Below are 26,259 nucleotides of genomic sequence, written 5' to 3'. Positions count from 1 at the left end.
CCTGCAGGGGGGCAATTAACCACCGTTTGTTGAAGACCCATGAATGAGGTGTCAAACCGTGTTGGCTTATTTGGGAATGGGGTGTTATGACATTTCTTAGGGGTGGGCGGTTAATTGCCCCAGCAGGGGGCAATTAACCACCGTTTGTCATAGACCCATGAATGAGGTGTCAAACCGTGTGGCTTATTCGGGAATGGGGTGCTATGACCTTTCTGAGGGGTGGACGGTTAATTGCCCCTGCAGGGGGGCAATTAACCACCGTTTGTTGAAGACCCATGAATGAGGTGTCAAACCGTGTTGGCTTATTTGGGAATGGGGTGTTATGACATTTCTTAGGGGTGGGCGGTTAATTGCCCCAGCAGGGGGCAATTAACCACCGTTTGTCATAGACCCATGAATGAGGTGTCAAACCGTGTGGCTTATTCGGGAATGGGGTGCTATGACCTTTCTGAGGGGTGGACGGTTAATTGCCCCTGCAGGGGGGCAATTAACCACCGTTTGTTGAAGACCCATGAATGAGGTGTCAAACCGTGTTGGCTTATTTGGGAATGGGGTGTTATGACATTTCTTAGGGGTGGGCGGTTAATTGCCCCAGCAGGGGGCAATTAACCACCGTTTGTTGTAGACCCATGAATGAGGTGTCAAACCATGCAGCTTATTCGCGAATGGGGTGCTATGACTTTTCTGAGGGGTGGGGCTTATTCGGGAATGGGGTGCTATGACTTTTCTGAGGGGTGGGCGGTTAATTGCCCCAGCAGGGGGCAATTAAGCACTGTTTGTCGTAGACCCATCAATGAGGTGTCAAACCGTGCAGCTTATTCGCGAATGGGGTGCTATGACTTGCTTGAGGGGTGGGCGGATAATTGCCCCAGCAGGGGGCAATTAAGCACCGTTTGTCGTAGACCCATGAATGAGGTGTCAAACCGTGCGGCTTATTCGGGAATGGGGTGCTATGACTTTTCTGAGGGGTGGGGCTTATTCGGGAATGGGGTGCTATGACTTTTCCGAGGGGTGGGTGGTTAATTGCCCCAGCAGGGGGCAATTAACCACCGTTTGTTGTAGACCCATGAATGAGGTGTCAAACTGTGCGGCTTATTCGGGAATGCAGTGCTATGACTTTTCTGAGGGGTGGACAGTTAATTGCCCCAGCAGGGGGGCAATTAACCACCGTTTGAAGAAGACCCATTAATGAGGTGTCAAACCGTGCAGCTTATTGGGGAATGGGGTGCTATGACTTTCCTGAGGGGTGGGTGGTTAATTACCCCAGCAGGGGGCAATTAACCACCGTTTGTCGTAGACACATGAATGAGGTGTCAAACCGTGCGGCTTATTTGGGAATGGGGTGCTATGACCTTTCTAAGGGGTGGGAGGTTAATTGCCCCAGCAGGGCAGCACTGCTATAGACGGTGCTTGTACAGTGGAATAAGTTAGTATGTGGGATAGATATTTGTGAGTGCAGGTATATATACAGCATTACTAAAGGGGATGTAAACCCTCCCTAATACTCTCCCATGTGTGCCCCCCAAACTTAAATATGCAAGAGAATTCTCCAATGAGAGAGTCTGTCATCTCTCTGTTGCAATAAAGCAATGGCAATACTTTGACATATTTGTTTGTTGAGCCATAAACGTTAACAAATATTATATGGGTGGATAGAAGGCTAAATGCCCCCCAGGCCTGATCACGTGATCAAAGAGCAGACAGTCAATTGCCCATAGGGCAGGCTGGGGAAAAAATAGTGTTGTTGGATGATATTGCGTTAGGATTTTCACTGCCCCTGATATTCCTAGACTACAGTTCCCAGCATGCACAGGACACCATTAAGTAGGTGCTCCAATCAGAGGCCCCATGGCAGAGGAGGGATCAAAGGAGACTCAAAATTGGGGGTATTTCTTGGGCGAATCAGGGGGATTACTGTCAGGGTGCAGCAATTTTTTTTTATTGTTCTACTTAACATCCAGCTGACTGGGGTCCCTGTAGACAAGGGCCCATTGTTATAATAGCAGCCCTCAATATACAGGTATAGGACCCATTATCCAGAATGCTTGGGACCAAGAGTATTCTGGATAAGGGATCTTTCCGTAATTTGGATCTCTACTAAAAAAATCAATAAAACATTAATTAAACGTAATAGGATTGTTCTGCCCCCAATAAGGGGTAATTATATCTTAGTTGGGATCAAGTACAGGTACTGTTTTATTATTACAGAGAAAAGGGAATCATTTAACCATTAAATAAACCCAATAGGGCTGTTCTGCCCCCAATAAGGGGTAATTATATCTTATTATTATAGAGTAAAGGGAATAAGTTTTAAGTGATTTAAAAACTGATTTTAAAATGGAGTCTATGGGAGACAGGCTTTCCATAATTCCGAGCTTTCTGGATAACATGTTTCCGGATAAGGGATCCCATACCTGCATAGGCGTTTATTGCAAGCTGCAGTCCATCAATTTCTGATTGGAACTATACAACTCTTGAAGATCTAGGTCCCTTTTATATTCCCTTCACTTCTGGTTCTGACTCCTAAACACATGTAGCAGACCCCAGCTGATTAACAGACCTGGAAGATAACGGCCATCTGCTATTTTGTTTCAAGAGTCAGATCTAGAAGAAAGATATGGACAAACACAGATAATGCCTTCAATGGCAATTACACAGACCGTTAAAGCCATTTATATTAGGACGGTGCTTAAGGTCCCCATACACTGTAAGATCCGCTCGCTTGGCGAGATCGCCAAGCGAGCGGATCTTCCCCCGATATCCCCACCTACGGGTGGGCGATATCGGGGAGCTTTTAGTTAAAAAAAAAAAAGTAATCCGATTGTTTGGCCCTGGGGCCAAACGACCGGATTATGAAGGCGGCAATGGGGCAGTCGGTTCGGGGACCGCATCAACGAGCCGATGTGGTCCCCGATCCGACTGGATTTTCTAACCTGGCCGATCGAGATCTGGCCAATTTCAGGCCAGATATCGGTCGGCCAGGCCACTCTGTTCTGCCCATACACGGGCCGATTAGCTGCCGAATCGGTCCAAGGGACCCATATCGTGTAAAGTTCCCCTTTATGTTTATGTTGTTACAGAATCTCCGATGGAATAAATATGTCCCTACAGTGGGAGCAGCCGTGCAGCACAGATCCCATAGGGTAAGGGATCATTCATTTCTCCCTGACGTTCCAGATCCGACTAATGAAGCAGAATTTCCAGTCCCGCTGGGATTCGCTAAGGAGCCCGGAGTATGAGGGTGGAAGCCAAGAGCAAGGAGCAAGAGCCCAATTCACTGAAAGCCGCTGTACAGACGAGACATAAGCTTCCCTTGCCTATCTGTGCCCGGCTGGCTTGGCATTCCAGGAATCTGGCATCTCCCATTGGAACCGACAGGCTACCTGAGCAGGTACAGCCATGGGCAGTGGGCACCTTACCTGGAACCTTGGCACAGACACTAGGGCAATAATATAAAGTTCCTGGCACTTTGTTGCCCCCCCCTATAATGCTGCCCATAATAGCCGTGGGGACCGTTCTTGGGATTTTCTTGGCTCTGTGCAGTTCGGTTTTCCTATACAGCTGCCTGAAGGGGAAGAAATACACCTGGGCAGGTGGGGATGGCACTCCGGTGACAATGGCAAATCGACGGTATGTGCAGCTTGTGTCCCTGGGTATTGGGGGGTAACATCTCTTTCCTGGGAATGGGAAATCTTAAACAGACTGGAAGAGAATGGGAATTATTCACTTAAATCTGCAGCACATTTATTTGCGTCCTGTAATTACCCCCCCTGCTGTTTGTCTTTTATCTGCTGTATAAACAAACCCCTGCCCATTCAGTCTGCCCTCTGTTGGGTTCAGAGGAAACTTAACATTTATATGATATTATTTCTAAATATTGGTGGCAGCTCCCACCTACCATATGTATATAAAGAAACATACAGAAGAGGAATATTATGGGCATAAAAAGCTCTATCTTCATACTGTCCCGTCTCATGAAAACACTATGGCAACTCCCTCCTGTATGTATAAATACAAGTACAGTCTGAGAGTATGGCTTATTGTGTGCCCAGAACATTCCTTCTCTGTATATTTGTATTTATACATATGGGTAGGAGGTGCCATAGTGTTTCCCTTAGACAGTACAGTATGGGGGTACAGCTTATTGTGTGCCCAGAACATTCCTTCTCTGTATATTTGTATTTATACATATGGGTAGGAGGTGCCATAGTGTTTCCCTTTGACAGTACAGTATGGGGGTACAGCTTATTGTGTGCCCAGAACATTCCTTCTCTGTATATTTGTATTTATACATATGGGTAGGTATTTTATTGCATGTATAAACTTTACAAATCATAAACATTTCAGAAGCAAAAAAGCATCACATTATTAACCAATAAAAAGCACCAGAATAAAATCACATGACAGACATAACAATATACAGAGCTGCCATATTTACTGCGCCGCACACTCACGCACCACTGCGCATCTTTAGAGCCTATTCTGCTTCTGCCCCCACCCCCTGTGTCACCCCTTCTTTTGGGGTACTCTCTGCCCCCTCCAGGTCAACCACCACCTCCTCCCCTGGGGACTCCCCCTGACTCTCCTCCCCACTCTCTTTTCTCTCTCTCTTCTTCCTGTCCTTCCAAAGAACATTCCGCAACCATATTGTGCTAGGCGTCGGGGTAAGAGTTGTGGGCGGGGCCTAACTTTAAGAACAAATTGAAGCGGAGTACTCCCAGCAGCCATGTCAGTACTCCCCGCAGCCATGCCAGTACTCCCCGCAGCCATGTCAGTACTCCCCGCAGCCATGTCAGTACTCCCCGCAGCCATGTCAGTACTCCCCGCAGCCATGTCAGTACTCCCCGCAGCCATGCCAGTACTCCCCGCAGCCATGTCAGTACTCCCAGCAGCCATGCCAGTACTCCCAGCAGCCATGTCAGTACTCCCCGCAGCCATGCCAGTACTCCCCGCAGCCATGCCAGTACTCCCCGCAGCCATGTCAGTACTCCCAGCAGCCATGTCAGTACTCCCCGCAGCCATGCCAGTACTCCCCGCAGCCATGTCAGTACTCCCCGCAGCCATGTCAGTACTCCCCGCAGCCATGTCAGTACTCCCCGCAGCCATGTCAGTACTCCCCGCAGCCATGCCAGTACTCCCCGCAGCCATGCCAGTACTCCCCGCAGCCATGTCAGTACTCCCAGCAGCCATGTCAGTACTCCCCGCAGCCATGTCAGTACTCCCTGCAGCCATTTCAGCACTCCCCGCAGCCATGCCAGTACTGCCCGCAGCCATGTCAGTACTGCCCGCAGCCATGCCAGTACTCCCCGCAGCCATGCCAGTACTCCCCGCAGCCATGTCAGTACTGCCCGCAGCCACGTCAGTACTCCCAGCAGCCACGCCAGTACTCCCCGCAGCCACGCCAGTACTGCCCGCAGCCACGTCGGTACTCCCAGCAGCCACGTCGGTACTCCCAGCAGCCACGCCAGTACTCCCCGCAGCCACGCCAGTACTCCCCGCAGCCACGTCAGTACTCCCAGCAGCCACGTCGGTACTCCCAGCAGCCACGTCGGTACTCCCAGCAGCCACGTCAGTACTCCCAGCAGGCTTGCCACACTGCACTCACACCCGACACAAAGTATTGATGTTGCCATTAGTGTCTGGCAATGAAACAGTTAATGGATCCCGGGAATCTGCACATGAAGGACCTACATTCCCACCCACAGGAATCACAGTCCCTTTAGGAAAAGCAGAGCGTTTGAACCACTTTCTCAGGTCACTTTTCTCCATTTCCTGGAATCACTTGTGATTATCAAAACCCTCTCCCCGGGGCTCTATAACTGCCAGAACCCTGGTAATGTTACTGTCACTGTCCCCCAAGTCCTTACTCATATAATCACGTTTATGAACTGCTTTAGCTCTCTGTGCCCCCTAAGGCCCCCAGTCCAGCCGCCATGTTATCAATACTCCCCTCCAAAATGTTCCTTTTCTCCTCCAGAATATTAATGTCTCTCAGGGCCCTGATTATCTGGTTCTGATTGGGCCCAGCTGAGCCCACAGTCTCTGGCTTCCCAGCGCCATTGCTGGCAGCTGTCTCTCCCCCATCACACAGGGGCATTGCTCCTACCTGGGCCATTGCAGCAGTCTCAGCGCCTCCTCAGCCTCCTCCATAGCAACACAGCCTGCAGCACTTCCTTCCTGGGTCCCAGCATGCCTTGCAGCACTTCCTTCCTGGGTCCCAGCGTGCCTTGCAGCATTTCCTTCCTGGGTCCCAGCGTGCCTTGCAGCGCTTCCTTCCTGGGTCCCAGCATGCCTTGCAGCACTTCCTTCCTGGGTCCCAGCGTGCCTTGCAGCGCTTCCTTCCTGGGTCCCAGCGTGCCTTGCAGCACTTCCTTCCTGGGTCCCAGCGTGCCTTGCAGCACTTCCTTCCTGGGTCCCAGCATGCCTTGCAGCACTTCCTTCCTGGGTCCCAGCGTGCCTTGCAGCGCTTCCTTCCTGGGTCCCAGCGTGCCTTGCAGCGCTTCCTTCCTGGGTCCCAGCGTGCCTTGCAGCGCTTCCTTCCTGGGTCCCAGCGTGCCTTGCAGCGCTTCCTTCCTGGGTCCCAGCGTGCCTTGCAGCAGCTTCCTTCCTGGGTCCCAGCGTGCCTTGCAGCAGCTTCCTTCCTGGGTCCCAGCGTGCCTTGCAGCACTTCCTTCCTGGGTCCCAGCATGCCTTGCAGCACTTCCTTCCTGGGTCCCAGCGTGCCTTGCAGCAGCTTCCTGGCTTGCCTCTGAACTGCAGCTCCCAGCAACAGAACTGCCATTTTCCACAGCAGAACTGTAACTCTTTGCAGCAACTTCGGCTTGGTCATCCAGGGTGTTCACTCGCTCGGGGACCTCGATTACAGATGGAATGCTGCCCGTACCGGTACTTTCTCCTCACAGTCTGGAGCTCACACACCTCCTCTCAGTATGGGGGTACAGCTTATTGTGTGCCCAGAACATTCCTTCTCTGTATATTTGTATTTATACATATGGGTAGGAGGTGCCATAGTGTTTCCCTTAGACAGTACAGTATGGGGGTACAGCTTATTGTGTGCCCAGAACATTCCTTCTCTGTATATTTGTATTTATACATATGGGTAGGAGGTGCCATAGTGTTTCCCTTAGACAGTACAGTATGGGGGTACAGCTTATTGTGTGCCCAGAACATTCCTTCTCTGTATATTTGTATTTATACATATGGGTAGGAGGTGCCATAGTGTTTCCCTTAGACAGTACAGTATGGGGGTACAGCTTATTGTGTGCCCAGAACATTCCTTCTCTGTATATTTGTATTTATACATATGGGTAGGAGGTGCCATAGTGTTTCCCTTAGACAGTACAGTATGGGGGTACAGCTTATTGTGTGCCCAGAACATTCCTTCTCTGTATATTTGTATTTATACATATGGGTAGGAGGTGCCATAGTGTTTCCCTTAGACAGTACAGTATGGGGGTACAGCTTATTGTGTTCCCAGAACATTCCTTCTCTGTATATTTGTATTTATACATATGGGTAGGAGGTGCCATAGTGTTTCCCTTAGACAGTACAGTATGGGGGTACAGCTTATTATGTACAGATAGAATTGTGACTATACATATGGGGGGGGAGAGTCTCTAAGGCTTATAGATAAACACAGGCTGAGAATCTGCCCCTACGCTGGGGAAATAAAGGCTAATAGGTTTGTCTATATGGAGAGACACGCCCCTGGCACACATGTAACGGGGCAATTAGTGTTCCCAGTCGTTATACAGAGATACTAGGAAGCTATAGCTTTGCGCTAAGGCTTATAGGAATCTCTTCTGCACTTGGGTATATTGATTAGAATTCTCCTGGGAGTATCTGACCTTTAATTGGCAAATCCCTTATTAATTATCCAATGAAAGGAGACGTCTTACCTTGGTGGCTCTGTTGTGCAGTAGTCGCATTTCGCGTGAAACGGGACAGATTCGCTCATCACTAATGGCAGGTAGTGGCCATATAGGGGCCCACATTAGCCACTCCAGTCCAAGTAGGTAGATTATTGCCCCGTGGATATTTCCAAAAGACCCTACCCAACCATATCTGGCCAGGGATCAGAGATATTTCTATTAAATCCCATTGGCTAGGGACTCTCACCATAGACATTTCCATCATCATCCTTCATTGGCCCCTGTTATTCCTGGGCTTTTGGCCTGGAAGCCAAGTGATTGAATCCCCCCAATTAAACCCGTTGCCCCTGTGGCCTAATTAGCCAAAAATCTCATTTGACCTTTGAAATGACTTTACGGAATAGTTCACTTTAAATGAACTCCTATGATGTAGCCAGTGACAGTCTAAGACAATTTGCAATTGGTCTTTTTTTGCAAACCCAGAAGCCCCTTGAGCTCCGCTGGCAATCGGGGGCCCCAGAACATCACTTCAAAAGGCGATCAGACTGCGGGCCCTTCAGACAGAACAGTTTCCAAGCAACATGTTCCGTGAATGGTGAAACCCTCCGTGTAGCTCCCCTCATTATGGAATTAACCCATTTTAGGATGCCAACACCGGGGAGCTTGGGGGTGCAATGGCTGAGCTATATAGGGGGGCAGTTTATGTTAAAGGTATACAATTAAGATACCGGGGGACATGGATTCAGAAAGGGCTTCTGGGAGTGAACCCCAACTCCTTGCCATAGGATTAGAAGCTGAGGCTCAGGCCGATCCTGCTGAAATAGGTTTGCGATGTTTTCTTCTTGTTTTTCAAGCGCAAATAGAGGGTAAAGGGTTCTGTTAATTTAGATTTGCCCTGCAGACTCAATGGGGGGGGGGGAGAGACTACAGAACCAAGTTCTACATGCACAATTGTATCTATTTAAAACTTTTATAGGTTTGGAATCATTTGCCGCCTTCTGCCTCTTCAAATGGGGGTCACTGACCCCGGCAGCAAAAGCCTATTGCTCTGTGAGGCTCCAGTTTTTTTGTTACTGTTACTTTATATTCCTTATCTTTCTATTCTATTCAGGCCCCTCTCCTATTCATTTGTCAGTCTCTCATTCAAACCAATGCGTGGTTGCTAAGGTTATATGGACCCTAGCAACTAGATAGCTCCTGAAATTGCCAACTGGAGAGCCGCTGCGCAGAAGTGCTAAATAATTCAAAAACCACAAATAATAAAAAATGAAGACCAAATGCAAATTGTTGTAGATTAACCTTCCTAAAATGTGGAGCTTTGTGGAAACTGGGTTTCCAGAAAATAGATCCCATTCCTGTACTATAGTCAACACATACACAGTGTCCTTGTGATCATTGGGCATTCAGCCTCAGCATTGGATCAGCCATTTTTTAACCCTTTCACTGCTCACCCATTTGCATTAGCATTCCTGAGACATAGATAGGGAGATCGGTGGAACTTTCTGTCTATAATTCCAGTGTCATTTGCACCCGGTGAAAGGTGGGGCAGAATGTTGGGCACTTGTGCCCATTACAGTGTTTGCATGTCACAGACAGAATCTCAGCCATAAAGCAGGGCAGGACTGCTGCTTACAATGGGGGGGGGGGGGGGGGGATCAGATAGGATCTGTGCCACTGTGACAGAATGCTCTGTTATACATATAGCTAGAATCTCAGCCATAAAGCAGGGCAGGACTGCTGCTTACAATGGGGGGGATCAGATAGGATCTGTGCCACTGTGACAGAATGCTCTGTTATACAGATAGCTAGAATCTCAGCCATAAAGCAGGGCAGGACTGCTGTTTACAATGGGGGGATCAGATAGGATCTGTGCCACTGTGACAGAATGCTCTGTTATACAGATAGCTAGAATCTCAGCCATAAAGCAGGGCAGGACTGCTGCTTACAATGGGGGGGGGGGGGGGGGGGGGGGTCAGATAGGATCTGTGCTACTGTGACAGAATGATCTGTTATACAGATAGCTAGAATCTCAGCCATAAAGCAGGGCAGGACTGCTGCTTACAATGGGGGGATCAGATAGGATCTGTGCCACTGTGACAGAATGCTCTGTTATACAGATAGCTAGAATCTCAGCCATAAAGCAGGGGCAGGACTGCTGCTTACAATGGGGGCGATCAGATAGGATCTGTGCCACTGTGACAGAATGCTCTGTTATACAGATAGCTAGAATCTCAGCCATAAAGCAGGGCAGGACTGCTGCTTACAATGGGGGGATCAGATAGGATCTGTGCCACTGTGACAGAATGCTCTGTTATACAGATAGCTAGAATCTCAGCCATAAAGCAGGGCAGGACTGCTGCTTACAATGGGGGCGATCAGATAGGATCTGTGCCACTGTGACAGAATGCTCTGTTATACAGATAGCTAGAATCTCAGCCATAAAGCAGGGCAGGACTGCTGCTTACAATGGGGGGATTAGATTCTGACGGGCTCTTGGCCGCTCTTCTCTCCCCAACAGATGAGTATATACAAGCGCACTGAGCTGGTTCACCCTCTGGCCCCTGAGAATGAATATGTGGAGAAGTTCAGCCAAAGCCTCAACCACATCCCAAAGCTGCGCTACTCCCTGGGGTACGACCACCAGAAGAGAGAACTGTGTGTGTCTCTCCTAGAAGGTAGGTTGGTGAGGAGGGTCTCAGGGTAGGGCAGCTTTATGAGTCAGTAGGTACAGCAGATCTCCCTCAAGCCCCTTCTCCTCATAATGATGCCCTGCCAGGTCCGGGCTGTCCTCTTCTGGTGGGTCAGCAGCAGATACATCATGTTCAGTCGCCCTGTTTGTGTTGTTCTTCAGCTGTTGGTTGCCCACTTACCAAGGAGGAGGAGCCTGGGAGTCACCGCTACATTGGGGGCACTCTCACCAGCAATGGTGGGCAAACAGAAGCCCAGACCTCGCTGATGAATAGGACCCCACATACAGTTTGGGACGAGGCTCTGCTGTTCCCCTTATCAGAGGAGGAACGAGTAGAGGCTGAGCTAACACTCACCTTGAGGCACTGTGACCCGCTACTCCAGGCACCAGGTAGCCGGGGAAATCACCCTGAGTCTGGCTAATCTAGGGTTCCCTTTGGAGCAGCTCGGTGGGTGGGACTTTAGGCCTCCTGAGAAGGTAAGTACTGCCCAGTGTAATGTGGTGTAACTAATAGAAAAAGCAGAAGGGGAGCTGCAAGGGCATCTTCAGGGCACAGATATTCCTACTAAAGGGCTGGTATAGAAGCTCAAAAATATGTGCAGCCTAATCCTTGTCAAGCTTTAGTCACAGAACCCCTCAGTGACTGCTAATATCCTTATCATTTACAGTAGGGGGTACATTATCCCTTATAATACATGAGTGATACTCAGAGTTCCCTGTATAACTCAGCCTGCAGCCTTGTGCCTTTATATGGGCACAGAACCCCTCAGTGACTGCTAATATCCTTATCATTTACAGTAGGGGGTACATTATCCCTTATAATACATGAGTGATACTCAGAGTTCCCTGTATAACTCAGCCTGCAGCCTTGTGCCTTTATATGGGCAAAAAAGCATCACATTATTAACCAATAAAAAGCACCAGAATAAAATCACATGACAGACATAACAATATACAGAGCTGCCATATTTACTGCGCCGCACACTCACGCACCACTGCGCATCTTTAGAGCCTATTCTGCTTCTGCCCCACCCCCTGTGTCACCCCTTCTTTTGGGGTACTCTCTGCCCCCTCCAGGTCAACCACCACCTCCTCCCCTGGGGACTCCCCCTGACTCTCCTCCCCACTCTCTTTTCTCTCTCTCTTCTTCCTGTCCTTCCAAAGAACATTCCGCAACCATATTGTGCTAGGCGTCGGGGTAAGAGTTGTGGGCGGGGCCTAACTTTAAGAACAAATTGAAGCGGAGTACTCCCAGCAGCCATGTCAGTACTCCCCGCAGCCATGCCAGTACTCCCCGCAGCCATGTCAGTACTCCCCGCAGCCATGTCAGTACTCCCCGCAGCCATGTCAGTACTCCCCGCAGCCATGTCAGTACTCCCCCAGCCATGCCAGACTCCCGCAGCCATGCCAGTACTCCCCGCAGCCATGTCAGTACTCCCAGCAGCCATGCCAGTACTCCCAGCAGCCATGTCAGTACTCCCCGCAGCCATGCCAGTACTCCCCGCAGCCATGCCAGTACTCCCCGCAGCCATGTCAGTACTCCCAGCAGCCATGTCAGTACTCCCCGCAGCCATGCCAGTACTCCCCGCAGCCATGTCAGTACTCCCCGCAGCCATGTCAGTACTCCCCGCAGCCATGTCAGTACTCCCGCAGCCTTCAGTACTCCCGCAGCCATGCCAGTACTCCCCGCAGCCATGCCAGTACTCCCCGCAGCCATGTCAGTACTCCCAGCAGCCATGTCAGTACTCCCGCAGCCATGTCAGTACTCCCTGCAGCCATTTCAGCACTCCCCGCAGCCATGCCAGTACTGCCCGCAGCCATGTCAGTACTGCCCGCAGCCATGCCAGTACTCCCCGCAGCCATGCCAGTACTCCCCGCAGCCATGTCAGTACTGCCCGCAGCCACGTCAGTACTCCCAGCAGCCACGCCAGTACTCCCCGCAGCCACGCCAGTACTGCCCGCAGCCACGTCGGTACTCCCAGCAGCCACGTCGGTACTCCCAGCAGCCACGCCAGTACTCCCCGCAGCCACGCCAGTACTCCCCGCAGCCACGTCAGTACTCCCAGCAGCCACGTCGGTACTCCCAGCAGCCACGTCGGTACTCCCAGCAGCCACGTCAGTACTCCCAGCAGGCTTGCCACACTGCACTCACACCCGACACAAAGTATTGATGTTGCCATTAGTGTCTGGCAATGAAACAGTTAATGGATCCCGGGAATCTGCACATGAAGGACCTACATTCCCACCCACAGGAATCACAGTCCCTTTAGGAAAAGCAGAGCGTTTGAACCACTTTCTCAGGTCACTTTTCTCCATTTCCTGGAATCACTTGTGATTATCAAAACCCTCTCCCCGGGGCTCTATAACTGCCAGAACCCTGGTAATGTTACTGTCACTGTCCCCCAAGTCCTTACTCATATAATCACGTTTATGAACTGCTTTAGCTCTCTGTGCCCCCTAAGGCCCCCAGTCCAGCCGCCATGTTATCAATACTCCCCTCCAAAATGTTCCTTTTCTCCTCCAGAATATTAATGTCTCTCAGGGCCCTGATTATCTGGTTCTGATTGGGCCCAGCTGAGCCCACAGTCTCTGGCTTCCCAGCGCCATTGCTGGCAGCTGTCTCTCCCCCATCACACAGGGGCATTGCTCCTACCTGGGCCATTGCAGCAGTCTCAGCGCCTCCTCAGCCTCCTCCATAGCAACACAGCCTGCAGCACTTCCTTCCTGGGTCCCAGCATGCCTTGCAGCACTTCCTTCCTGGGTCCCAGCGTGCCTTGCAGCATTTCCTTCCTGGGTCCCAGCGTGCCTTGCAGCGCTTCCTTCCTGGGTCCCAGCATGCCTTGCAGCACTTCCTTCCTGGGTCCCAGCGTGCCTTGCAGCGCTTCCTTCCTGGGTCCCAGCGTGCCTTGCAGCACTTCCTTCCTGGGTCCCAGCGTGCCTTGCAGCACTTCCTTCCTGGGTCCCAGCATGCCTTGCAGCACTTCCTTCCTGGGTCCCAGCGTGCCTTGCAGCGCTTCCTTCCTGGGTCCCAGCGTGCCTTGCAGCGCTTCCTTCCTGGGTCCCAGCGTGCCTTGCAGCGCTTCCTTCCTGGGTCCCAGCGTGCCTTGCAGCGCTTCCTTCCTGGGTCCCAGCGTGCCTTGCAGCAGCTTCCTTCCTGGGTCCCAGCGTGCCTTGCAGCAGCTTCCTTCCTGGGTCCCAGCGTGCCTTGCAGCACTTCCTTCCTGGGTCCCAGCATGCCTTGCAGCACTTCCTTCCTGGGTCCCAGCGTGCCTTGCAGCAGCTTCCTGGCTTGCCTCTGAACTGCAGCTCCCAGCAACAGAACTGCCATTTTCCACAGCAGAACTGTAACTCTTTGCAGCAACTTCGGCTTGGTCATCCAGGGTGTTCACTCGCTCGGGGACCTCGATTACAGATGGAATGCTGCCCGTACCGGTACTTTCTCCTCACAGTCTGGAGCTCACACACCTCCTCTCAGTATGGGGGTACAGCTTATTGTGTGCCCAGAACATTCCTTCTCTGTATATTTGTATTTATACATATGGGTAGGAGGTGCCATAGTGTTTCCCTTAGACAGTACAGTATGGGGGTACAGCTTATTGTGTGCCCAGAACATTCCTTCTCTGTATATTTGTATTTATACATATGGGTAGGAGGTGCCATAGTGTTTCCCTTAGACAGTACAGTATGGGGGTACAGCTTATTGTGTGCCCAGAACATTCCTTCTCTGTATATTTGTATTTATACATATGGGTAGGAGGTGCCATAGTGTTTCCCTTAGACAGTACAGTATGGGGGTACAGCTTATTGTGTGCCCAGAACATTCCTTCTCTGTATATTTGTATTTATACATATGGGTAGGAGGTGCCATAGTGTTTCCCTTAGACAGTACAGTATGGGGGTACAGCTTATTGTGTGCCCAGAACATTCCTTCTCTGTATATTTGTATTTATACATATGGGTAGGAGGTGCCATAGTGTTTCCCTTAGACAGTACAGTATGGGGGTACAGCTTATTGTGTTCCCAGAACATTCCTTCTCTGTATATTTGTATTTATACATATGGGTAGGAGGTGCCATAGTGTTTCCCTTAGACAGTACAGTATGGGGGTACAGCTTATTATGTACAGATAGAATTGTGACTATACATATGGGGGGGGAGAGTCTCTAAGGCTTATAGATAAACACAGGCTGAGAATCTGCCCCTACGCTGGGGAAATAAAGGCTAATAGGTTTGTCTATATGGAGAGACACGCCCCTGGCACACATGTAACGGGGCAATTAGTGTTCCCAGTCGTTATACAGAGATACTAGGAAGCTATAGCTTTGCGCTAAGGCTTATAGGAATCTCTTCTGCACTTGGGTATATTGATTAGAATTCTCCTGGGAGTATCTGACCTTTAATTGGCAAATCCCTTATTAATTATCCAATGAAAGGAGACGTCTTACCTTGGTGGCTCTGTTGTGCAGTAGTCGCATTTCGCGTGAAACGGGACAGATTCGCTCATCACTAATGGCAGGTAGTGGCCATATAGGGGCCCACATTAGCCACTCCAGTCCAAGTAGGTAGATTATTGCCCCGTGGATATTTCCAAAAGACCCTACCCAACCATATCTGGCCAGGGATCAGAGATATTTCTATTAAATCCCATTGGCTAGGGACTCTCACCATAGACATTTCCATCATCATCCTTCATTGGCCCCTGTTATTCCTGGGCTTTTGGCCTGGAAGCCAAGTGATTGAATCCCCCCAATTAAACCCGTTGCCCCTGTGGCCTAATTAGCCAAAAATCTCATTTGACCTTTGAAATGACTTTACGGAATAGTTCACTTTAAATGAACTCCTATGATGTAGCCAGTGACAGTCTAAGACAATTTGCAATTGGTCTTTTTTTGCAAACCCAGAAGCCCCTTGAGCTCCGCTGGCAATCGGGGGCCCCAGAACATCACTTCAAAAGGCGATCAGACTGCGGGCCCTTCAGACAGAACAGTTTCCAAGCAACATGTTCCGTGAATGGTGAAACCCTCCGTGTAGCTCCCCTCATTATGGAATTAACCCATTTTAGGATGCCAACACCGGGGAGCTTGGGGGTGCAATGGCTGAGCTATATAGGGGGGCAGTTTATGTTAAAGGTATACAATTAAGATACCGGGGGACATGGATTCAGAAAGGGCTTCTGGGAGTGAACCCCAACTCCTTGCCATAGGATTAGAAGCTGAGGCTCAGGCCGATCCTGCTGAAATAGGTTTGCGATGTTTTCTTCTTGTTTTTCAAGCGCAAATAGAGGGTAAAGGGTTCTGTTAATTTAGATTTGCCCTGCAGACTCAATGGGGGGGGGGGAGAGACTACAGAACCAAGTTCTACATGCACAATTGTATCTATTTAAAACTTTTATAGGTTTGGAATCATTTGCCGCCTTCTGCCTCTTCAAATGGGGGTCACTGACCCCGGCAGCAAAAGCCTATTGCTCTGTGAGGCTCCAGTTTTTTTGTTACTGTTACTTTATATTCCTTATCTTTCTATTCTATTCAGGCCCCTCTCCTATTCATTTGTCAGTCTCTCATTCAAACCAATGCGTGGTTGCTAAGGTTATATGGACCCTAGCAACTAGATAGCTCCTGAAATTGCCAACTGGAGAGCCGCTGCGCAGAAGTGCTAAATAATTCAAAAACCACAAATAATAAAAAATGAAGACCAAATGCAAATTGTTGTAGATTAACCTTCCTAAAATGTGGAGCTTTGTGGAAACTGGGTTTCCAGAAAATAGATCCCATTCCTGTACTATAGTCAACACATACACAGTGTCCTTGTGATCATTGGGCATTCAGCCTCAGCATTGGATCAGCCATTTTTTAACCCTTTCACTGCTCACCCATTTGCATTAGCATTCCTGAGACATAGATAGGGAGATCGGTGGAACTTTCTGTCTATAATTCCAGTGTCATTTGCACCCGGTGAAAGGTGGGGCAGAATGTTGGGCACTTGTGCCCATTACAGTGTTTGCATGTCACAGACAGAATCTCAGCCATAAAGCAGGGCAGGACTGCTGCTTACAATGGGGGGGGGGGGGGGGGATCAGATAGGATCTGTGCCACTGTGACAGAATGCTCTGTTATACATATAGCTAGAATCTCAGCCATAAAGCAGGGCAGGACTGCTGCTTACAATGGGGGGGATCAGATAGGATCTGTGCCACTGTGACAGAATGCTCTGTTATACAGATAGCTAGAATCTCAGCCATAAAGCAGGGCAGGACTGCTGTTTACAATGGGGGGATCAGATAGGATCTGTGCCACTGTGACAGAATGCTCTGTTATACAGATAGCTAGAATCTCAGCCATAAAGCAGGGCAGGACTGCTGCTTACAATGGGGGGGGGGGGGGGGGGGGGGTCAGATAGGATCTGTGCTACTGTGACAGAATGATCTGTTATACAGATAGCTAGAATCTCAGCCATAAAGCAGGGCAGGACTGCTGCTTACAATGGGGGGATCAGATAGGATCTGTGCCACTGTGACAGAATGCTCTGTTATACAGATAGCTAGAATCTCAGCCATAAAGCAGGGCAGGACTGCTGCTTACAATGGGGGCGATCAGATAGGATCTGTGCCACTGTGACAGAATGCTCTGTTATACAGATAGCTAGAATCTCAGCCATAAAGCAGGGCAGGACTGCTGCTTACAATGGGGGGATCAGATAGGATCTGTGCCACTGTGACAGAATGCTCTGTTATACAGATAGCTAGAATCTCAGCCATAAAGCAGGGCAGGACTGCTGCTTACAATGGGGGCGATCAGATAGGATCTGTGCCACTGTGACAGAATGCTCTGTTATACAGATAGCTAGAATCTCAGCCATAAAGCAGGGCAGGACTGCTGCTTACAATGGGGGGGATTAGATTCTGACGGGCTCTTGGCCGCTCTTCTCTCCCCAACAGATGAGTATATACAAGCGCACTGAGCTGGTTCACCCTCTGGCCCCTGAGAATGAATATGTGGAGAAGTTCAGCCAAAGCCTCAACCACATCCCAAAGCTGCGCTACTCCCTGGGGTACGACCACCAGAAGAGAGAACTGTGTGTGTCTCTCCTAGAAGGTAGGTTGGTGAGGAGGGTCTCAGGGTAGGGCAGCTTTATGAGTCAGTAGGTACAGCAGATCTCCCTCAAGCCCCTTCTCCTCATAATGATGCCCTGCCAGGTCCGGGCTGTCCTCTTCTGGTGGGTCAGCAGCAGATACATCATGTTCAGTCGCCCTGTTTGTGTTGTTCTTCAGCTGTTGGTTGCCCACTTACCAAGGAGGAGGAGCCTGGGAGTCACCGCTACATTGGGGGCACTCTCACCAGCAATGGTGGGCAAACAGAAGCCCAGACCTCGCTGATGAATAGGACCCCACATACAGTTTGGGACGAGGCTCTGCTGTTCCCCTTATCAGAGGAGGAACGAGTAGAGGCTGAGCTAACACTCACCTTGAGGCACTGTGACCGCTACTCCAGGCACCAGGTAGCCGGGGAAATCACCCTGAGTCTGGCTAATCTAGGGGTTCCCTTTGGAGCAGCTCGGTGGGTGGGACTTTAGGCCTCCTGAGAAGGTAAGTACTGCCCAGTGTATGTGGTGTAAACTAATAGAAAAGCAGAAGGGGAGCTGCAAGGGCATCTTCAGGGGCACAGATATTCCCTACTAAAGGGCTGGTATAGAAGCTCAAAAATATGTGCAGCCTAATCCTTGTCAAGCTTTAGTCACAGAACCCCTCAGTGACTGCTAATATCCTTATCATTTACAGTAGGGGGTACATTATCCCTTATAATACATGAGTGATACTCAGAGTTCCCTGTATAACTCAGCCTGCAGCCTTGTGCCTTTATATGGGCACAGAACCCCTCAGTGACTGCTAATATCCTTATCATTTACAGTAGGGGGTACATTATCCCTTATAATACATGAGTGATACTCAGAGTTCCCTGTATAACTCAGCCTGCAGCCTTGTGCCTTTATATGGGCACAGAACCCCTCAGTGACTGCTAATATCCTTATCATTTACAGTAGGGGGTACATTATCCCTTATAATACATGAGTGATACTCAGAGTTCCCTGTATAACTCAGCCTGCAGCCTTGTGCCTTTATATGGGCACAGAACCCCTCAGTGACTGCTAATATCCTTATCATTTACAGTAGGGGGTACATTATCCCTTATAATACATGAGTGATACTCAGAGTTCCCTGTATAACTCAGCCTGTAGCTAGGAGCACTATATTAGTTATATAGTTCCAAGCTTTGATATTTATGCCAATATTAATATTTTATGTTTCCCTCAAACCCCTCTTTGCAATCAGTGAGCTGCGGCGGAACTCTGACCGTGCCGGTGGGAATTTCTCCAGCCCCGGATACACAGAAGCCTTACCCTCCTTTCAGTGACTGTACCTGGACTATGATTGCCCCGGTGGGGTACAAGGTGGGGGAGCTTAATGGATATATATATTGGCAGCTGTATGTGGGGGTCATTACTCTACTTACTGGGGTATATAAATGGGGTAATAATATTACGTAGATCAATAATCTACGTCAGTATTGCTTTGGTTTGATCCAACAGGAATCCCCCCTACTGACTGTGTAACGTTACTCCCCCTACTGACTGTGTAACATTACTCCCCCTACTGACTGTGTAACGTTACTCCCCCTACTGACTGTGTAACGTTACTCCCCCTACTGACTGTGTAACGTTACTCCCCCTACTGACTGTGTAACGTTACTCCCCCTACTAACTGTGTAACGTTACTCCCCCTACTGACTGTGTAACGTTACTCCCCCTACTGACTGTGTAACGTTACTCCCCCTACTGACTGTGTAACGTTACTCCCCCTACTGACTGTGTAACGTTACTCCCCCTACTGACTGTGTAACGTTACTCCCCCTACTGACTGTGTAACGTTACTCCCCCTACTGGCTGTGTAACGGTACTCCCCCTACTGGCTGTGTAACGTTACTCCCCCTACTGGCTGTGTAACGTTACTCCCCCTACTGGCTGTGTAACGTTACTCCCCCTACTGGAAGGAGGGAAGTTCTGAGATGGGGGGTCGGCCGGGAAACTGAATACAAAGGCCCATAGCAATAATATCAGCCCGATGAGTTCCATTTCCCAATATCCCCATTTAATTCCATGTTTGGGCCAATAGTAAACTCAGTCCCCCAACTCCTGTCTCCTGTACCTTTTATTGTGTTGGGTTGGGAACCCCCAAATACTGTTCCACTGATTCTTATTCTTAGCACCCCCCATTTTCTAAACGCTACTCCTCCTACAGTTTTAGGGGTACAACACTCAAACTCCCCACACTTCTTCGCCCTATAGCGGAGCAGGTTGCTTGTGTGTTTCTAAGGGATCCCGCCCCCCGTCTTCTTGGGGAGCCTCTCCGAACCCCCCAATTATCCCATTGACATTGACAGGGAAGAATTTCAAACTGCTGCCACACTTACAGCTTTGACGCTGCACCCCCCAAACTTGAAGCACATAGTCATGGGGTCCGTCTGATTAAAAATATGATGATTGTTGGATGCCCAAAAGTGGGCAGAGCTGTGAACAACCAATCAGATTTTACCTAATGACTTTCAATGGGGAAATTCAACCTGCTGCCATTCTCACAGTATTAACCCCAGGGTCCCCAAACTTTTCACAGTTGGTCACTAGGGGACTGCAGTTTTAGTTTTGAAAAAGTGGGTGGAGCCACTAACAGCCAATCAGATTTCACCTATTGAAATGCCAGGGTTCCCAAACTTTGCACATTTTGTCACTGGGTGACTGCGTCCCAAGTTTAGAAAAGTGGGCAGAGCCAACAACAGCCAATCAGATTTCACCTATAGACTTTCATTTGGTTTACATTTAAACTGCTGCTATTCCTTAGATATTAATACTAAGGATTCTTAATAAATCATTGATTGTTTGTTTTTTTAATCAAATAACTTTCAGGAGTTTATGTGAGTTTCTAAAAACACCGGTTAGTAAATGCCCCCCCCATAGTTTCTCGGGTGTCTCAGCAAAGCAAAACTCCAGTCCCCCCTCCCTGTTCCCCCAACCTTTCCCTGTCTCTCTAATAAGCAAACAGAGCCGCTCAATGTCACACAACAATGGAAGGTTTATTGTATAAATCTGTCTCTTTACAAAAAGAGAAAAGATTTAATATTGTTGTCAGCCTTCTGTTTGAAGGGCGACTTCTATTTGATTTAGCATCAGATGCACTTACAAACGCTTGCAAGTGTTTTCTGAATTCCATATTTCTTTCCTTTGCTGCAGAGGAGGCTAGCCATCGGGGACCAGATGTTATTAAGATGTTATTGTGGGGCCCGATGACAAATGGGCCCCTGTGCCCCTACCCCACCCCCCAATGGCTGCCTTGTAGCAGAATTAAGTGTAAAACAACTGTATTTTTCCGAGTCTATCTTGGAAACGTTTCCCCAACTCATCCGAGCGGCTTCTTCAGTTCAGATGGCAGGTAGGGAATTCCCCGGCACTTAAACCCTTGAGGGTAGAACAGTCACAGACATCCAATCCCAATGATTCCATTAAACGTATCCAGTTAGGGGTTGGCTGAAACTGACAGGGGTAAGAAGGTAAGATCCAGTCAAAGTGGTACCATGATTCCCATTGATGCGGGTTTTAATCCTTCAAAGTACGACTGGAACAGAACAGTCACAGACTTCCAATCACGGCGATTCCATTGAACTTATTCGGTTAGGAGTGTGTTGGCCTGGTCTCTTTGCCTGTCTTTATTGATGAGCCAATGGCTGTGAATCCATGCCTGCCGACAAAACTTGCTCATCGCTACCTGTCTCTCATTTAGTTTCCATAAAGGCCCAGTCTGGGGACCCACAAGTTCTCAGAGCTCCTTTTAGAGGTTTGTATTCCTTCTCTTCAGCATTGCGTGCCACAGTATCAGCCCAATGGTGTCAAGTCCTAATAACGCCAAGTTGTATGTTCCAAAGGGCGGTGGGAATCAAAAAGCAAGTACTGCTCTTTCAGTTCCCTTGAAGGTGCCCAGGGCTTTCTTTTCCACTTTTTCCATGAACCAGTTCAGTAGAACTGGAGACACAGGCAAACCCATAACACCACCATGTTTTTGTCCATAGAAAACTCCATTGTGCTTGAAGTAGGTGGTATTGAGACACAGGCCCAGTAAGGAACAAACTTGTTCTGGATTCAGCTTTGTTCTGCTGTATCAGCCCAATAGTGTCAAGTCCTAATAACGCCAAGTTGTATGTTCCAAAGGGCGGTGGGAATCAAAAAGCAAGTACTGCTCTTTCAGTTCCCTTGAAGGTGCCCAGGGCTTTCTTTTCCACTTTTTCCATGAACCAGTTCAGTAGAACTGGAGACACCGGCAAACCCATAACACCACCATGTTTTTGTCCATAGAAAACTCCATTGTGCTTGAAGTAGGTGGTATTGAGACACAGGCCCAGTAAGGAACAAACTTGTTCTGGATTTATCTTTGTTCTGCTGTGAAGGGTGGTGCCTTGTTTCAGCCGTTTCCTCACTCTGTTTGTCACCAACATACAATGGCGCTTTGACACCCTTACCCCGGCGGTTTCACAGCATTTCACACCTCCAGGCATGTACTTTGAAGGATTAACACCCTCATCAATAAGAATCATGGTACCACTGTGACTGGATCTCACCTTCTTACCCCTGTCAGTTTCAGCCAACCCCTAACTGAATACGTTCAATAGAACCATTGTGATTGGATGTCTGTGAGTGTACTACCCTCAAGGGTTCAAGTGCCGGGGAATTCCCTACCTGCCATCTGAACTGAAGAAGCCGCGCGGATGTGTTGGGGAAACGTTTCCAAGATGAACTGGGAAAAGTCCAGTTGCTTCAGACCTAATTCTACTAGATAGAGCAGGTGTTACAGCTCGGCAGATGTTTTTGCGCCACCTGAGGAAGAGAAAAAGGATTTATCATATGAATTCAGTGTATTAGATAAAATGTTGAAATAAATATATAAAGGACAAGGAATAATTCATTGTTGGGGTACCATTATCTTAGGTAACATTTTAGTCGGGTTCTCACATATATGGGGAATTTATAAATAGTTCGAGTTTGATTTTTTTTTCACAATTTAAGATATTTTGCGCTCAAAGAACCTCAAATTGGAATTATGCTTCGAAAACTCAAATGTCTGTTATTAAGTGCAAAAAACCTTAAAACTCCAATGTAAAACTTCACCATCTAAATGCGAGTGAGTTTATATAGAAGTAAATGGGAGTTGCCCTGGGCAAAGTCGTGCCATATTTTTTACAAATTAGTTAATTCGAGGTATTTGAGTTTTTTTTATGTGAAAGAGTTTTCCATATTAATAAATAAGAAGAGAATTTGATATGTGAGTTTATTCAATGTAGAAGAACTAACCAATTCCCCAACAAATGAGCCAGTAATATATATAATGGGTACAGTAGGTAATATTATCCCTACCTCACACAAAGAACAGTGAGCTCAGAGAGCTCATCCAGATTAGCTCGGAGGGGGCTCCCTCCTCGCTCAGTTGTTCATCCTGGTTATAAAAGAGAGAAGATGAAAAATGAATATTTCACAGGGCAAATGAATACAAAGTTTGTAACAGTTTTCTTTTTCTGCTTACACTGTCACTGCTCTCCCCTGATGACTCCCCAGAATCAAAATAGGGCTCGAATGGGGGCATGTCCCTTCGGTTCTCCTGGTTAAGATAAGAAAACATTATTTTATGAGATCAACTCCGATCAGTACAGAATATGATAAAACAAATCTTTAACATTTCATTAATTGCACTTTCATCCGTTCATTGATTATTTTCTGCTTACCTCACAGTGACAGGAATGGTCACTGTCACTGGATTCCTCCGATGATGTTGGCTGTTGAAAAGACAGGAAAAGGGGATTAAAAATAAAGTCAGTTACAATCTTTAGACGACAGTCTGCGTTTTGCAGTCTAACCCAACCTATAAAACTATTCCCATTAATTCAGCCCCACAGAACTACATTAACTCAGTTCCCTAGAGAAGATGCTAAAGTGAATGTTCTGTAGGGCGATCTGATGCCGGGATTGAAATTGTAATATAATTGTCTTTGCTGCTTACCCCAAAGAGTTTGATGGGCTGACACGGAGGCATGCCCCTTCGATTCTCCTGGTTAAGATAAGAAAACTCAGATCAGTACAGAATATGATAAAACAAATCTTTACAATGTCTTTAATTGCACTTTTCCGTTCATTGATTATTTTCTGCTTACCTTGCAGTGATAGCAATGGTGGAAGGGGAATGACGACGAATGATGATGTTCTTCCTGGATAAAACAGAGAGAAGATCAGAAACAAATATTTCACAGCGCAACTGAACGCAAAGTTTGTAAAAGGTATTTTTTCTGCTTACGTCATCTTGGCTCTTTTCAGGCTCCTGACAGTCCTAATGGGAATACAGAAAAAGGGGATTAAACTCAGTTCAGTTAAACTCCTTATTGCAGCGCAACACAACATATAAACATAACATATTGTGCCCATTGCTGCTTACCTGTGGCAGAGCGTCGCCTGCTCCCTCCTAGTTTTGGGGAAAAAAAGATAAAACTTGTATAAAGGAAAGTAATATAATACTGAGTGGCGCCATTTTCACAATATGTCTCCCTTCCCTTTTACTTACCTGACAGGTGTTAGTGTCAGTGGGAGTCTCAGCTGGTTCCTCCTGGTTAAGAAATAGAAAAGGCCCAGATCAGATCAATTCAATGTAGTAATGAGGATTTTGAGACAGGGTATAAATATGACAAAGGGACACGGTAGGAATGACATTAATATGGCTGCTAAAGTGTAAGAGAGCAGAAACAATTATTCCTTCTTACCTGGCGAGTCTGAGCCCCGGGTGTTTCTGGGCGCTCCTGGGTAAGAAAGGGAAATGAAAAAGATGAGCGAGGTTGTATGATTTCTGTTGTAAATAAGCCGATTGGCTGATAAGTGACTTTGATTTGTACTTATCCCTCTCTATTAGCCTAAAGGTCCCCATACACGGGCCGACTATAGTTGCCGATATGGGTCCCTTGGACTGATTTGGCAGCTAATCGGCCCGTGTATGGGCAGAACAGAGCGGCCAGCCTGACCGATATCTGGCCTGAAATTGGCCAGATCTCGATCGGCCAGGTTAGAAAATCCAGTCGGATCGGGGACCGTATCGGCTCGTTGATGCGGTCCCCGAACCGACTGCCCCATAACCACAAATGTAATCTGATCGTTTGGCCCCAGGGCCAAACGATCGGATTATTTTTTTTTAAGTTCCTTGCTACCCGACATCGCCCACCCATAGGTGGGGATACCGGGTGAAGATCCACTTGCTTGGCGACATCGCCAAGCGAGCGGATCTTATAGTGTATGGGCACCTTTATGCTTACCTCAATCTCCTCGCCAGGCTCAGCAATCTGCTCTGGTTCCTCCTGATGAAGAGCGATACGATTAGTTATGGGATCAACTTACTATAGTTCTGTAGCTCATTATCATTAATTAACTCAGTTTCAGCAAATAAAATAGTTCCTTTACTACTTACCTGGCAGATGTTGGTCTCAGGGGTCGGCGGCTCTGGGCAGATGTCAACGCCACATCCAACCGACGGAACCTGATTAAGAGAGGAAAATAAATCAGATTCACACATTTCTGGATTTTTCACCAAAAACCTCAATCATCATTTTCACAAGAATTTCCATGTGCTTACAAACAATACAAATCATGGAAACCCCTTGAGCCAAATATTCAATAAAGGCTACAATTTGCCCAGCGCGGCTCCCACTGACAGCTTTTAGATTGCGTCATTTTCTATTAGGGTCTTTACACTTGGTAAATCACAGAAATATTGTGTAATTAGTAAAATACTCAATTTTTAGGGCTAAAAAGGTGCGATTCATAAAAACAAACAATAATGTAGGGTGTCAACTCCTTTTCTGCTTACCAGGCAGGTGGTGGTCTCCGGAAGAGCCTGGGAATGAGATAAACAAAGTGATGTTATTTTATAGAATTAACGGCCTATCATCTATCAAGATCTATATAAGGCACAAAATGACTAAAGATATGTTTAGTACTGGGGGAAAAAGTGCTTTTGAGAAGATATCATTCATGTGTATAAATAAATGCAGTCTGTACATGAATTTATTCTGATATGAATTCAAAGGGGAAGGGGCTGTCTCTTGCCAGGGAACCAAACATATTGAAAAGGGTTTCAGCCAATAATAATCTATTATATATATTGATATGTTATAGAATGTGCCAGATATGGTTTGTGGTAATGAATGATTTTGTAGATTTAGATATAAAAGTGGGAAAGTAGAAATGATGGGGGAATGGGGTCAGTAGTGAATATACCAGTAAATTCTCAGCGTTATTAAGGGCCTGTGACAAAGTCACATATAAATCTATAGGTCAGTAAATAATAAGGTTTCAGTAACACAAATAACCAGGAAAGTTGTGTTTTTTACATTTGGCCAAATTGCTGCTTACCACAATGATGTCGCCGGCGGGTTCGTCTTGGTGGTTCTAGGAAGGATAAAATCATGTTTTATTACAAGAATAAACGAGCAAAAATGGCCAAAAATAATAGTAAATGAAATGGCTGGAAAAGCACAAATAGTGAGCAAAGTGTGATCATTATATTGTGTTAACCAGTTCCTCCCTGCTTACCACGACGACCACATCGGCTTCATCTTTTTCAATCTAGGA

General features: G+C 47.8%; 2 protein-coding genes and 2 long non-coding RNA genes across 5 annotated transcripts; 2 read left to right on the top strand and 2 right to left on the bottom strand.

Moving 5' to 3' along the window:
- The first annotated feature begins 6,713 nt into the window (after positions 1-6,713).
- LOC116410372 (synaptotagmin-13-like) lies at positions 6,714-10,982 on the top strand. The gene is made up of 3 exons (XM_031900727.1): positions 6,714-6,885; positions 10,390-10,546; positions 10,723-10,982. The coding sequence occupies exons 1-3, from the start codon at positions 6,871-6,873 to the stop codon at positions 10,980-10,982; spliced, it is 432 nt and encodes a 143-aa protein (XP_031756587.1). The 5' UTR covers positions 6,714-6,870.
- Positions 10,983-13,824: 2,842 nt separating this feature from the next.
- LOC108644859 (synaptotagmin-13-like) lies at positions 13,825-25,341 on the top strand. Of its 2 annotated transcripts, none has more exons than XM_031900467.1 (5): positions 13,825-13,992; positions 17,495-17,651; positions 17,828-18,142; positions 18,887-19,005; positions 23,809-23,865. In XM_031900467.1, exons 1-3 carry the CDS (start codon positions 13,978-13,980, stop codon positions 18,127-18,129), a joined length of 474 nt encoding a protein of 157 aa, XP_031756327.1. In that variant the 5' UTR covers positions 13,825-13,977; the 3' UTR covers positions 18,130-18,142; positions 18,887-19,005; positions 23,809-23,865. The 2 variants fall into 2 exon arrangements, 1 of the variants encoding a protein (XP_031756327.1); XR_004222209.1 differs by lacking the exon at positions 13,825-13,992 and adding an exon at positions 25,104-25,341 and having other exon boundaries at positions 17,405-17,651; positions 23,809-23,924.
- On the bottom strand, positions 22,362-23,218 carry LOC116410258. Its single transcript, XR_004222212.1, has 3 exons — positions 23,177-23,218; positions 23,011-23,089; positions 22,362-22,473 (listed from the first exon to the last, which is right to left on the bottom strand). It is a non-coding gene; the product is annotated as an uncharacterized LOC116410258 (long non-coding RNA).
- On the bottom strand, positions 24,146-25,143 carry LOC116410264. The gene is made up of 3 exons (XR_004222218.1): positions 24,945-25,143; positions 24,402-24,437; positions 24,146-24,247 (listed from the first exon to the last, which is right to left on the bottom strand). It is a non-coding gene; the product is annotated as an uncharacterized LOC116410264 (long non-coding RNA).
- Positions 25,342-26,259: the final 918 nt, after the last annotated feature.

The sequence above is a fragment of the Xenopus tropicalis genome, chromosome 4, assembly GCF_000004195.4.
Source record: "Xenopus tropicalis strain Nigerian chromosome 4, UCB_Xtro_10.0, whole genome shotgun sequence".
In the NCBI taxonomy this organism is placed as follows: Eukaryota; Metazoa; Chordata; class Amphibia; order Anura; family Pipidae; genus Xenopus; species Xenopus tropicalis.
Note: the sequence above shows the minus strand (reverse complement) of the source record. Positions and strands in the feature narration are given on the sequence as shown.

Excerpts from the sequence above, each read along its gene's own strand:
- LOC108644859 (XM_031900467.1), top strand. Across the intron at positions 17,652-17,827 it reads GTGTGTGTCTCTCCTAGAAG|CTGTTGGTTGCCCACTTACC; the intron begins GTAGGTTGGTGA and ends GTTGTTCTTCAG.
- LOC116410372 (XM_031900727.1), top strand. Across the intron at positions 10,547-10,722 it reads GTGTGTGTCTCTCCTAGAAG|CTGTTGGTTGCCCACTTACC; the intron begins GTAGGTTGGTGA and ends GTTGTTCTTCAG.